We start from the raw sequence: 15,585 nt of genomic DNA, 5'->3' as shown, positions 1-15,585 counted from the left end.
GAACCCAGGAGATGGAAGTTGCAGTAAGCTGAGATCGCGCCACTGCACTCTAGCCTGGGTGACAGAGCGAGACTCCGTCTCAAAAAAAAATATATATATATATTTTACATTTGTGACTCAATATATTCACAGTTAAGTTTGTCGGTTACTAAGTTCACAATGTTCAAATTCTATTTACATGAAATAATATACATCAAGGAATGCCTATAGTGTTAAAATAAATCTCAGCTTAGAATTTTCAATAATAGATATACCTGTTCTTCTATTTTATCTTGTCTGTCAAGAGCAGCTTCAACAGCATCAAAGAACTCTTCTTCATTAATCAGACTGTTAGGGCCTTCCTATTCCAACACACGGGAAAAAAAGCAGTTTATTTAAAGAAACGGAAAACTCTGATAACTCTGGTACTAACTTGAGGTTGAAAATTGACCTAATAAACATTTATAGAAACACATATTTACAAACCAGTCAGTAACTAGATCATATGTATGCTCTGTGTAAAATCACAAGTGTTATAATTAATTCACTTAGTACTCATATATTTACTTACTGTATATTGACCAATATTATGTTGGGATAATAGTCTAGAGCAGGGATTGGCAAAAACTGTGGCCCACAGGCCAGATCCAGTCTGCCGCTTACTTTTGTATAGCCTGTGAGCTAAGAATTTCATTTTTAAATGGCTGGAAAAAATAAAAGTAATAATATGACATGTGGGGATTACTTGAAATTAAAAGTTTGGTGTCCCTAAAGTTTTATTGGAAAACAGTGATGCTCATTCAACTATATATTATCTAGGTCTTCTTTAGTAGCATAGTTGAGACTTATGACAGAGACAACAGAGATATAAAATTGCAATGAGGTAAGTCAAAATGTGCACAAGAACTACAGCTAATAAGTATGGCTAGGCATTCAGAGGGGGATCTTCCTAAGCAGGGGTAATTGTTTCATGAGGAAATAAAAGTTGAGTTGATGCCTGATAGTCTGGCTAGATGGCAGAATAATGGCCATCAATCACTTGGGGAATTGTGTGGGAGATCTCTTACAATGAAAATTCCCAGGCCTCCATGCCCAGAAATTATTTCTCAGTAGGTCTTCAGTGGAGCCTTGGAATATACATGTTTAATAATTCCCCCAAGTGATTTCCATGTAAGTGGAACCTCAGCAGCACCAGACAATAAACATATAAAGAACAATAAGAAAATGTAAACAATCAACATATGTTCCTGCTGTGATGAACCAAGTAAGTGGGCAGTAAGTGGAACAACAGCTTTGTATTATGATAAAAGTAGAGGCTAAAAGGTAGGCTTGGGTTTAGAATTTCTTAAATGTTAAAATATATAAAATAAGACACATGAACAATTGGTGAAATCTTCCCAGTTAAACTCATAACGCCAAGTCATCATTAGTCCATTAAAAAATATCTAGCAACATCATCCTAACCCCACCATAACCTGGAACCATACTGGAAGGGTGGGAGGTATGGGGTAACGTTCTTGTCATTTGGCATATAAGAAAAATTGACTTAATGGAGTTCTTCTTTTAGGGTTATGAGGACTCAGTCCCCTACAACCTACTTCATAAAAAACAAAAACAAACAAAAAAAACCCACCACCACAACAACAAAAACACCTTTCTATTCAGATACAACAAACATACAGAACAGTGCATATCTCAGTGAAGTATCATACAGTGAATATAACCATCTAATGACCATCTGGGACAAGAGGGTCATGAAAAAAATAGTAACAACACTTTAGAGGCCTTCCTCCTTCAGGATTCTGTTTATAAAGTCAAAACATTTCAAAGACAGTAAAACGACAGCAGGATAACTTTGCTCTCTCTTGATCAGAGAAAACACAAAATATCCAAACTCAAGTATATTTTCTAATGATTTTAAAAACTATTTAACCACATCTACATTTAAAAAATATTACCATTCATTCTCTCTACAGTGATTTAGTACATGTGGATTTCTAGTCCTTAAACAATCATGTCAGAGCCTCAAGAGTCTAATTGAAAACTAAAGCATTTAAAAATTCTGGCCAGGTGTGGTGGCTCATGCCTGTAATCCCAGCACTTGGGGAGATCGAGGAGGGCAGATCACATGAGGCCAGGAGCTCTAGACCAGACTGGCCAACATGAAGAAAACCTGTCTCTATTAAAAATACAAAAATTAGCTGGGTGTGGTGGTGCACGTCTATAAACCTAGCTACCTGGGAGGATGAGGCATAATAATTGCTTGAACCTGGTAGGCGGGAGTTGCAGAGGTTGCAGTGAGCCAAGATCGCACCACTGCACTCCAGTCTGGGCGACAGAGCGAGTCTCTGCCTCAAAAATAAATAAATAAATAAATAAATAAACAAATAAAAATAAAAATTGTATTTTGCCAAATGAAATGGTTTTTCCTTTAATGGCAAACCTTTGGGAGAAGAACTAAAGTAATTGGCATAAAATTTTCTTTATTAAAAGAGACTTAAAAAAACTCCTTTTATCTCATCATGCTTACTAAGGGCAGGAGCTACTTATCTGCCCTTTAGCACAGCATTTCTTATGTTAACAACTCTCCTTGATGAGTTCTCTGACTATAAAGATCAACAAGAATTTGTTCACATCCTGAGACAACAGGTTTTAATCAAGAAAATGACATTTTCAGATTTGCAGTTTAGAAAAGTCATTCTCCCTGCAGTAGAAAGAATGGATTGAAGGTAACAATTGTGACTGGGCACTTGGACACTTTTTGTATAATAGAGATGAGAGTTGAAGGTGGCCTAAATTAGAGCCAAAGCAGGAGGAATAGAGAGGCAATGACAAATTAGATATAGTAATCCCCCCGTATCAGTGGTTGGGGGGCTCCTTTGTAGGTTTCCCCTTCTCTGCCTGTCCTTTAAATGTTGGTGTTCCTCAGGGTTCCATACTTGCTCTAAACACAGTATTCTTACTTATATACAATGCTTCAGTCATCCTTTGACGACTCTTAAATTCACAGCCAGACCACCTCACTTCTAAGGGTTAGATCTTTGTATCTAACATAGAAGACTTCCTCATTTGACTCACCTCTTCTCTGATCTCCACACCTATCTGCAGAAACCTGGGCCTAATCTTGGATTCCTTCCTTTTCCCTCATTCAATCATCACACCCTTCAATTCTACTTTCCAAATACAATAGTCTCCCCTCTCTGTGGTTTTGTTTTCTGTGGTTTATATACAATAAGATACTTTGAGAGAGAAAGAGACTACATTCATGTAACTTTTTACTATAATACAGTATTACAATTCTATTTTGTTATTGTTAAAATAAAAATTAAACTTTATCACAGGTACACATGTATAGGAAAAAACACAGTACATATAGGAAAAAACATAGTGTATACAGGATTCAGTACTATCTGCAGTTACTGGGGGGGTCTTGTAATGTATCCCCCCAACCACTGATACGGGGTGATTACTATATCTAATTTGTCATTGCCTCTCTATTCCTCCTGCTTTAGCTCTAATTTAGGCCACCTTCAACTCTCATCTCTGTTATACAGAAAGTGTCCAAGTGCCCAGTCACAATTGTTACCTTCAATCCATTCTTTCTACTGCAGGGAGAATGACTTTTCTAAACTGCAAATCTGAAAATGTCATTTTCTTGATTAAAACCTATTATCTCAGGATCTGAACTAATTCTTGTTGATCTTTACAGTCAGTCTCTTAACCATTCTTTCCTCTCAATTTGTGGAGGCTCTACCTTCCAAAGAGAACTACTTTCAGTTGCCTGAGGAAAAATACTCTTTGGCTTCTGACTTCTGGAAAACACTCTCTACTCAATTTACTCATTCTTAAGGTTTCTGCTAAGAGGTTCTTTTCTCTGGAAAGACATCTCTGATTCAACACCTTCCCTGCTTTAAGTGTTTCATGACATGCGTTATGATAATTGTCTATTAGTCTTTGTTCCCATTATGCATTCAGGTAGGGCCCTTAGGCAGGATCCTTATAAGCCTTGTTTCTTGTTGTATTCTCCAAGCCTAGTGCAGTACCCTATATTATGGTAAGTCTTTTTTTTTTTTTTTTTTTTTTTTTTAGATGGAGTCTGTCCATCGCCCAGACTGGAGTGCAGGAGTAAGGTCTCAGCTCACTGCAGCTTCCACCTGCTGGTTCAAGCAATTCCCCTGCTTCAAACTTCTGAGTAGCTGGGACTACAGGTGCACACCACCATGCCCGCCTAATTTTTGTATTTTTAGTAGAGATGGGGTTTCACCATGTTGGCCAGGCTGGTCTTGAACTCCTGACCCCAGGTGGTCTCCCCGCCTCGGCCTTCCAAAGTGCTGGGATTACAGATGTGAGCTACCGCGCCCAGTCACATTATGGTAAGTCTTACAGAATAAATTCAAGATTATAAAGTAATTTCTGAGGCTACAGAAGTCAGAAACACTTAAATCTTTTTTTATAATTAGAACATCATGAATGTCTGATTATAACCAAAAAGAGTCATAGTTTGAAATAAGTGTCTAAAACCCATACGACTATAATACCAATAACAAGAAAAGATAGATGATTCAAAACTCCAAAAGGAAGAAGGGGAAGTGTAAAAACAGTTCCCAGTTTACATAAGAATTGTAAATTTAACTTAGTGAGAAAAAAATAAAGTACCCTTAACCAGTTTCTTCACTAAGAAAGAGTAAAGTGCATTTCAAATAGGTGAATAAAGGATGTTTATTCAACAAATGCTAGTGGAATAAAATAGGTTTCTACATTGTACCATTATTTTAAAAACTCCAGATGTATTAATATATGTAGAAGAGACCACTGGAAAATAAAAAAATGAGAAAATATAAATAACAATTTGAAGTAGAAAATGCCCTTCTAAGCATGATACCAAATGTGGAAAAAAGTGGATCAAAGGACTGAGGAGTTAATTACACGAAGGTTTAAAACTTTTATATGGCAAAATCTACCAAACTTTTTAAGTTATGAAAGAAAAAAATAAAATTAAAAAAAGGCAAATTCTACACATCTTCTAAATCAATAGGAAAACCCCCCCCCCCCAAAACCACTAAAGGACATGGACAAGTTATTCATTAAAAAAGAAATGTGGCAGCCATAAAAAAGAATGAAATCGTATCCTCTGCAGCAACATGGATGGAGCTGGAGGCCATTATCCAAAGTGAACTTCTCACAGGCCAGGTCTCACTAACAACTGTTTCAGTACTGATTGTTTAAGTTAAATATTAAAAGCCAGTGCCCTTATACAAAGGCTGGCATGTAACAAAAGTCCATCACGAGTTTTGCCTAGGCCTTTCCTGGGCCTTAAAGCGTGACAAAATAATGAAGGAATTCTTAATAGGACCCACTTAGGATTAAACAAGTTTTACCGTGGGTCTGAAGAAACTCCCCAGTCCTCCACAAACAAGTTTATTAGCGGTCTGAAAGAACTCCTCAAATCTACATGATTTAGTAGGAGATATGATAAGGGTAATCACCCTAGCACTTTTCTAAGGCTCCAAAGGAAGGTCTTCAGGACTCAGACCTTAATTATAGATTAAAAGAAGTTAATAACTTAGGTCTTTAGATGAATGCACACTTACAGGTAGACATATAGCTTAGAAGGTATATAAGCTCTGGAAAACTTTGTAATTTGGAGTTGGTCTGCTGATGATGTACAGGCCTTCTCCCTGTAACCGGTTACAGAAATAACTCTCTTCCTCTCTAGTTCATCTGCATCTTGCTATTGGGCCGCAGAAATAGCAACCCGACCCTCAGTTTGGTCCCGGAACAAATTAACTCAGAAACAGAAAATCAAATACTGCATGTTCTCATTTATGAATGGGAGCTAAATAATAGGTACACACAGACATAAAGATGGAAATGACCGACACTAGGGACTCTAAAAGAAGGAAGGGTGGGAGGGAGGGGTGAGAGTTAAAAAATTAGCTATTTGGTATAATGTTCACTATTTGGGTAATGGGCACACTAGAAGCCCAATCTCTACCAGTACGCAATATACTCATGTAACAAACATCTGTGTGTACTTCCAATGTAAAATAAAATTAAAAAATAAAAAAAAGAATGTCTGATAAACATAAGTTTTAAAATGCTCAATCACATACATAAAGCAATTTTTTGGCTTTGAAACTAGTAAATGCATGTACCTAGCACAAGGCCCCTCTTCCCTCCACCCCGTCCTCTCCCCCTGGGGAAAAAACAAACAAACAAACCTGTGTTGATCGAAGCAGAGATAAATATGTATACAAATTATACTTACATACTACTGGTAGATGATAAACTGTACAAGTATTGTTAAATTTAAAACATGGGCTTTATTGGCTTATTTGTATAATCTTCCTATAATGAATATACATTTTATTTATAATATTAAAAAATAAGGTACTTTAAAAAGTTGGTATTTCTTCCAAAATAATAATCCTAAAATAGCAAAATAATTTGTTTAGTTTCAGAATAAAAATAATCATTATAATACCTCATATTAAAACCTCAGAGGATAGCTAATTATGTAATTTTAATACATTTTAGAAGGGATAAATTGAGAACAATTAAAAAATATTGCAATTTAAGTCTCATCAGAATGTACTATCACAGTTGGAAATTGATTCCAATATAAAACAATTCAGCAACAGCAGAGCAGCTGTTTAGTTTTCCTTTCTAGAGCAAAAGTAGCAAGAAATTTTTCTTCTGTTTTCATAAATATAACTACAACTACTTTATTCTTCTATTCCACCTCAATGATACTCCTTGATATCCCATTTTTAACTGCTCATTTCAGAAATAGCAACACTTTTTTTTTTTTGAGACGGAGTCTCGCTCTGTTGCCCAGGCTGGAGTACAGCGGCACAATCTCGGCTCACTGCAACCTCTGTCTCCTGGGTTTAAGTGATTCTCCTGCCTCAGCTTCCAGAGTAGCTGGGATGACAGTCACTTGCCACCACGCCTGGCTAATTTTTGTATTTTTTTAGTAGGGATGGAGTTTCACCATATTGGCCAGGCTGGTCTTGAGCTCTTGATCTTGTGATCCCCTAGCCCCGGCCTCCCAAAGTGCTGGGACTACAGGCGTGACCCACCCGTGCTGGCCAACACTTTTTTTTTTCAAGAGACAAAGTCTTGCTCTGTCACCCAGCCTGGAGTGGAGTGGTGCAATCACAGCTCACTGCAGTCTTGGGCTCCTCAGTAGCTGGGACTACAGGCATGTGCCACTACACCCAGATAATTTTTATATTTTATTTTGTAGAGATGAGGTCTTGCTATGCTGTCCAGGTTGGTCTTGAACTTCTGGCCTCAAGTAATCCTCCTGCCTTGGCCTCTCAAAGTGCTGGGATTACAGACGTGAGCCAGTGCACCTAGTCTCAACGTTGTTTAATGGCAATTACCAAATATATTTCTTACACATTTTTTTCTCTTAATATAGAAAGATAGCTTATAAGATTTTAACATATGTGTGTATATACATGGAGAAGGAGATTTTATTACCTGTTTAACAAATAAACACAAGGAGAAAAAAGCTGGCATCAGATATTTTCAAACAAAGACAATAAGAACAGTTTATGTTCAGCTATGGATAAGATCTCACAGTATAGTACAGACTAAAATCTTTTGTCTGCAAAGCACTCAGAGTTTTCCTTTATAGTTTCCTTTTATGTTAAAAAAAAAAGTAGATAACATTAAAAATGATCTTTACAGGGAGATACAAATTAGTCTTATGAAGTGAACAGGCCTAATACTAAGCCTTTTAAAGCCTAAACTTTGTAGGCAATAAGAAATATATATTTGAGTATGCCTGGCATTTATATATCATGAAATATACACTGAATTAACATAAACACTGAGGAAAAAATTATATATTTAGAATAAAGTTACAAAACTATTATTAAAAAATCACTTTTGTGATAGACATGACCTATGTGTTTCTCTAAGATCAAAATATAAATTCATACTTCATAATCTGGTCCTCCAAAGTGGGATTTTTTCTTAAGTTCTGTCATTGCATTTTTATATGCTTCCTCTGTTCTTCTTTTCTTCTCAGTTTCCTATTAAAAAGAAGTGAAAATTTGTAATTTGAGGCAGGTATTTTAATTACAATGAAGTCTTTTAGGTGGAATTCCTCTACATTTCACTGAAATTTTATAATTTGACACAAAAAAATTACACTCCTGTGAAAAATAGAGAGTATTATTCTGCCCAAGAAAACATTTTTCTCTAGGCTATAAATCACTTACAACCTACTATGTATGTATGTATGTATGTATGTATTTTTTGAGATGGAGTCTCACTTTGTCAGCCAGGCTGGAGTGCAATGGCATGGTCTCGGCCCACTGCAACCTCTGCCTCCTGGGTTCAAGCATCTCTCGTGCCTCAGCCTCCCAAGTAGCTGGGATTACAGGCGCGTGCCACCACACCCAGGTAACTTTGCTATTTTTAGTGGAGATGGGGTTTCACTATGTTTGCCAGGCTTTTCTCGAACTCCTGACCTCGTGATCCACCCTTCTCAGCCTCCCAAAGTGCTGGGATTACAGGTGTGAGCCACTGCACCTGGCCACAACCTACAATTTAAATCATCACTAAGATCATCTTAAAAGTAGATTATGTGTTTAAATGGTTAAGTCACTGCATGTATACTTAAGAAAAAAAAAAAAACCCAGGTAAATTAGCATCAGAAATATCTATTATACATTCTTATATTTCCCCTTCCCACCAACCCCAGTAAGAGATACATTTATTTTGGTATGAAGAAAAACAGCAAGTAATACCAGAAAAGAACTCAGTAGGTGGGATCAATGAATTCTAAAAAGATATTCTAAGAAAGAAAACCTTCTTATACTTTCTCACTGCTGCTTAAGACTGTATTTTGGAGTTGAAAAATACTTCAGGTCTATTTTAACACTCTCCTTTTAATGATAGGGTCTATAGCTCTAAAAGGTTAAAAGACCCAAGGTCAACACTTAAAATAACAAAGGCTGGTGCCATATAAAACTTATTTCCACAACAATGGAGTTCACTGGGTCAAAACTGATACTGGAGTCCATTATGTTTGTAAATAATCTAATGCTTTTATTCCCTCAAGTACAGTCATATGGCTTTTTTCTTTTCTTTCTTTCTTTCTTTTTTTTTTAACCTTGTCCAAATTCCATTTTCTAAAAGACTGATTTGCTTGGTCCCCCTATTGGCTAATCTAAGCATGACACTTCTGAAAGTGAAAGGGAATGTCAGTAATAATTTTGCTGAATTAAGAACTGCCTTGGTCAAACCAGGATTCATGGACACTCTGGCAATAGGAAATGTCAACAGCTCTTCCTATTTCCCCTTATTCCCAAAAAAACACTACTCTGAAGAGTATGATCATCAAAAATCATAATAAAACAGATTATGCTTGTGATCTAAAGTAGGCTGATGAAAGCCACATGAATTTACTGTCACGTGTTACTTCACCACGGGGATACGGTCTGAGAAATGTGTCACTGACGACTTAATTCTTGTACAGACATCATAGAGTGTACTTATATACACCTAGATGGTATAGCCTACCTACACATCTAGGCTATAAACATTTACAGCATGTGACTGCACTGAATACTGTAGGCAATTTTAACATGATGGTAAGTATTTGTGAATCTAAACAGAAAAGGCACAGGAAAAATATGATATAAAGGATAAAAAACAGTATACTTGTATAGGGCACTTATGAATGGAGCTTGCAGGATTTGAAGTTCCTCTGGGTGAGTCAGTGAGTGAACAGTGAATGAATGTGAAGGCACAGGACATTACTGCACACCACCATAAACTTTTAAACACTGCATACTTAGGCTACACTAAATTTATTTAACAATGTTCCTTCTTCAATAATAACCTTAGCTTACTGTAACTTTTACTTTATGAACTTAATTTTTTAAACTTTTTGAGTCTTTTGTAGTAAGATAACTTAACACATAAACATATTGTACAGCAGCACAAAAAATTGTTCTTTCTTTATACTGTATTCTACAAGCATTTTTCTACAATTTAAACTTTTTTGTTATAAACTAAGAGACAACACAAACATTAGCCTAGGCCTACACAGGGTCAGGATCATCAAGAAGTCACTAGGCAAGAGGAATTTTTCAGCTCCATTATCATATTATAGGACCACAGTTGTATATGTGGTCCATCACTGATGGAAATGTCGTTATGCAGTGTATAACTATACTTAATGGCTAAATTAAAGTCTAAACTGAACTCACAAAAAGCATACTACTTCTAAATACCACATCAGCATTAAAGACAGTGGAAATCAATGAATCGATGGGTTCATTGGACCCAAAGATTTCATTAATTGATTTTTTTGTACTAAAGAAAAAATGGGACTACAGATCCACCAGAATGACTAAGCCAGGTGCAGTGGCATGTGCTTGTAGTCCTGCTCATTCAGGAGGCTGAGGCAGGAGGATCACCCGAGCCCTGGAGTTCAAGGCTCAGTGTGCTAATGGCTGTGCCTGTGAATAGTCATTGCACTCCAGCCTGGACAACACAGTGAGACCCTGTCTCTCAAAAAAAGAAAGACTCTCCCCAAAATCAAACACCACCAACACCACACACACATACACACAGACACACACACACAATACCAAGTACAGTCAAGAGTGAACATCAACAACACCCATACACCCACACATCCCTAACAATACCAAGTGCTGTCAAGAATTAAAAGTAATTGGAATCCTCACCCATTGCTGGTAGAAATATTAATTTAATCACTTTGGAAAATCATTAGTATTCACTAAAGTTAAGCATATACCCCCATGGATAAATAAGTCTACTCCAAGGTATGAGAAATATACCTAAAGATATGCCCCAAGAACTCTCATAGCAGTTTTATTCATGATAGCCAAAAAATGAAAAAAACCTAAATGTCCACCAACAGGAAAAGCGATAAGCAAATTGAAGTCATACAATAAAAAGTTATCATATAATAAAATACTGTATAGCAATAAAAAAGAATAAACTACTATTAAATATAACAACATGAATGACTCTCACAGCCAATGTTGAGGGAAAGAGAAGGCCTGACTCAAAAGTATATTGTATGATTCAATTTATATGTTGTCCCAGAACAGGTAAAACTAATCTATAATGACATAGGTTAAAACCATATGATCACCTATTGGGGTGGTGGTATGATATGGAATAGGAAGGAGCATGAAGTTACCTTCTAGGGTGCTAGAAAAGTTACATATCTTGATCTGACTATGGTTAAAGGGGTGTATACAAACATTAAAAAAATCAAGTAGTATACTTAATATTGGTACACTTCTTTCTATGTATGTAATACATTTTAAATGAATAAAACAAAAATGCACAGCACAGCAATAAAGACTTACAGGAAAATATTAAAGACTTACAGGAAAGTGAAAATGTCTGTAAAATTACACACCTGTAAGTCTAATAACGTAAGCAAATGTATCTTCAATGAACAGGTTATCTCTCCTTAACATTGTTAACCATAATTGCCTAATTTTAGAATTTTTGGTCTTGCTGGACATGACTGGCTAACAATTAAGTACACTTCTTCTACAGTAGAAAGGATTATTATTATAGGTAACCAATAAAAATCATCACTACAAAATAGTATTTTCAATTAGCTGAAAGAATCCTGGAACTGACATTATAAGTCTACATAAGAGTATAATATAGACAATTCTACTATTAAATAGTAGAATTTAATAGTAGCTGTTATTATCACCGATTTAATTGTTCTCATTAGATTTTAAGCCCCTAAAGAGACTATTTCCTGCTCATCACTGTTTTCCCATTCCTAGCTTAGAGTCAAGCACACAGCACCTGAATGAAACAATTTCAGTGAAACCATATTGCTATCATTGTACTTTCTTTCTCAATTCTAAGAATTACCTGAAAGACATATTTGTTGATAAACAACTTTCTCTATTCAAGGACTTTCTAGTCTTTAGTGTGTATATATATACACACACACACACTACTTACAAAAGATTAGAAAGTTCTTGAATAGAGTTGATTACCAATAAATACACACATACCCTGCATATATTTTTTATATATATATATATATATATATGAACACACACATACTGTGTGTACACACATGTGCAAATACACACACACTTACATTCCATGTAAAATGTAACTGGGATCCAGTTATTTCAACCTTGAGAAAAAATTACAGTGGAAAAAGTTAATAAAATTTGACATCAGATAGATTTGTAAGAAGACTATAAAACACAGTAGTGTCCAGATTTTAACCAATACTGCCATATTTTCTGGCTGTTCTTTGGTGAAGAGTGTTGCATGGAGAAGCAATAAAAATAGTTTTTTTCTGCAGATCTTTGGTTTGCTCTGCTCATTGCTACCCAATAAAGAAAGGGAACTGGTAAGATAAACAATGCTGAAAGCAATCAAAAATCTATCTCCCCTTTTCAACATGGCAAATAAACTTGAATGCTAAAAAAATCAGGAAGTCGTGTTATATAACGTGCAAAGGTTTAAAAAAATTTATTTTAGGCAATGTGGTTAGAGTATGTGACCAAATAATACAATCTCTTAGTGAAGGAAAAAGAGACTAAAGAGAGAGAAAGTTGCCAAAAAGTTGGAAATAAGCTAGTCTGGAGAAGTTGAATGATACTCTTGAACCATCAGTCTAATGTATTCAGGCATCAGTCTAATGTTTTTCAACACATTGTTTTTTTGTGTGAACAGGGACTCTTCTAATAATTCAATTTGATACACACTGAGTACAGAGTTGAAATCTTCGAAGATATAATAGTCTGGCTCCAGGATGATAATAAATTTTCTATACCTTAAAAGGATGTTTTCATTGCCTGTTTTAAAAGAAGACATATTCCTAATCAAAATGGCTTACTCTCACCTGCACTTGTGCATTCTGAACTGTTCTCTTTTCTTCTAAAACATGGGAACCTTCCTAAACACATACTGCTAACACTGCTTTCCTCAGTGTCCTGATCAAATTCAAAGGCCTTCAAACTCTGCAAGCAATATAACTCAGAATGAATAGGATTCTGGCTGATGTCTAATCTGGTATCCAGAGCTGATATATAAAAATAGAGAAAAATGCCTCTAACTCTGTTACTTTTCACCTTTTGACAAGCCTCTGGGCCTCAATTCCTTCTTCTATAAAATGATGGCATTGGACTGGAACTTTAAGGTATGTTTCAATTCTAATATTTTACTATGTTTCTAAAGCTGAATTATAAATAGAAGTTTTCCTACTTAACAAATCCACTGAGCCATACTTCACACTAGAAACTAAAGAGTCATACTGTAATATTATCAGTGCTGCAGTTTAAACAAAGGTGGGAAAATGTGAACATAGGGCAAATGCTCAAACAACATAATGTATGTGAAATGATATCACTGACCATGGAAAAAACACATGAGTATTATTGTAATAAGTAAATGTTTAACTTTGTAAATTGGCATATAAGTTAGTTCGTATGCCTTAAATGCAGTTTCATACATCATACACTTGAAGGTGGGTAATGTTAAATGGCTCAACACTTCTATTCCAAATCATTACTAACATCATCACAAAAACTTTTATAGCAAATCTTTCAAGAAAGCATACTGTATAGTAATTAAACAAGTAACTGGTGAATCTTGTTAGGCAAACGAGTTTAAGATGCCCATAAAGCTTCAGAGTACTAGTATCACCTGCTATTTCTATCAACCCAAGATTTTTCCCTAAGAAGTTAGCTTGCTTTACATATTCAAACAATACATAAAACTTAAAGTGTGATTATTTTTAAAAGAAAAGAAACCTTAGTCTTACCTTATCCAGTCTCTTCTGCCAGCTGTCCTCACGTTTAACCATTAGTTCAATACAATGAGAAAGTGTTGCAAGGATTCCGGCAGTAGTTGCTTTAAAAGTTATCGCTTCCCCTTTAAAGTCTATACCATTAATTCCTTTTGGTGTCACATGTGGAAATACTGAAAATGAAAGTTATTCACTGAAAATATTTCTAATGAAGAAATAATTCATCACAATTTAAGATTAGAAAATGTTTAGAAAATTAGCAAGTCAGAGCAGATTTTGGGATTTTAATTTTCCTCCTGTAGGCCAACATTTAAAAATCTCCTATGCAAGCTCTATGAGCAAAGAAGCTTTGTGGCAGCATATGTACTTTCAAGTCCTTTTTTTTTTCTAGATTCTGTTTCCTGAAATTTATTTGCTGTGCTGCACCCAATTAATCAAATGGTAGGAGGAGCAATACTTTAACAATAACATTCTGACAGCTTAGAGTAGGACCTAATTATGGCAAGAACTACCTTATATTTTGAAAAACCTAGAACTTAAAAAATATCTGAAGATAAACTAAAGAACCTAATAAAATAATATACAATTTAAAAATAAACATACAAATTTAAATCAGGACCAATGCACTTACTTAAACTCAATGCCTTTTATGTTTCAATTTTATCATTTTAATTCATGGTTAGTTTTTGAATTAAACAAAAAATCTTAAAACTCAAAGATGCAAACAAGAAAGTGTAATATTCTATAGTTAATAAGAAATCATTTTAGTAGAATCCTTATAAATGAAATGACACTTTTGACTTTAAAAACTATTAGAGATATGACAGTAAAGGTATAACCCATTAAAGAACAAATTGTCAAACCTCATCAAAATGTAAAATTTCTGCTCTTGAAAATACTCTTAAGAGGATAAAGAGATAAGCCACAAACTGGGAGAAAATCTTGTGTGGCGTATGTTTAATAAAGGACTTCTATCCAGAATTATGAAGTAAACTCAAAGCTCACTAATAATGAACAACGGCCGGACGCGGTGGCTCACGCCTGTAATCCCAGCACTTTGGGAGGCCAAGGTGGGCGGATCACCTGAAGCTGGGAGTTTGAGACCAGCCTGACAAACATGCAGAAACTCCGTCTCCACTAAAAATACAAAATTAGCCGGGTGTGGTGGTGTATGCCTATAATCCCAGCTACTCAAGAGGCTGAAGCAGGAGAATCGCTTGAAACCAGGAGGCGGAGGGTGCAGTGAGCCGAGATCACCCCACTGCACTCCAGCCTGGGCAACAAGAGCAAAACTCCGTCTCAAAAAAAAAATAAAAAACAAAAAATAATAATAAACACCAACCCCAACATGAGCAAAAAATGTGAACACACACTTCACCGAAGAGAAGATATAAATGGCAAATAAAAACATGAAAAGATGCTTAATATCACTAGTTAGTATGGAAATGCAAATTAAAACCACAATGACATATCCCTACACACCTATTAGAATGACTGAAATTTGAAGACTGACCATATTAAGTGCCGGTGGGGATGTGGAGGAACTGGAACTCTCATATGTGGCTGGTAAAAAACAGTTCGGCAGTTTCTTTAAAAATTAAACACATATATATCTGCCATACGATTAGAACATTCTACTCCTAGGTATTTACCCAAAATAAATAAAATAAATTTCCATGAAAAGAACTGTATATGAATGCTCATAGCAGTTTTATTTGTAATAGTCAAAACTGTAACTGACCCAAATATCTACCAGTGAATGACTAGATACACAAACTATGGTATATCTATACAATAAAACACTACTGAGC

At 35.5% G+C, this 15,585-nt stretch overlaps 1 protein-coding gene across 6 annotated transcripts in view; it reads right to left on the bottom strand.

Moving 5' to 3' along the window:
• Positions 1–15,585, bottom strand: part of CERT1 (ceramide transporter 1) — a 147,857-nt gene that overhangs the window by 34,386 nt on the left and 97,886 nt on the right. For all 6 annotated transcript variants that reach the window (XM_011730137.3, XM_011730140.3, XM_071098808.1 and 3 more), the window contains 3 exons: positions 13,790–13,947; positions 7,932–8,024; positions 255–341 (listed from right to left, as the gene is read on the bottom strand). In XM_011730137.3, the coding sequence (XP_011728439.1) occupies positions 255–341; positions 7,932–8,024; positions 13,790–13,947 (338 nt within the window). The remainder of the gene's footprint in view (positions 1–254; positions 342–7,931; positions 8,025–13,789; positions 13,948–15,585) is intronic.

This window comes from Macaca nemestrina, chromosome 6, assembly GCF_043159975.1.
Source record: "Macaca nemestrina isolate mMacNem1 chromosome 6, mMacNem.hap1, whole genome shotgun sequence".
Taxonomy (NCBI): domain Eukaryota; kingdom Metazoa; phylum Chordata; class Mammalia; order Primates; family Cercopithecidae; genus Macaca; species Macaca nemestrina.
This window is presented reverse-complemented; position numbering and strand designations above follow the sequence as displayed.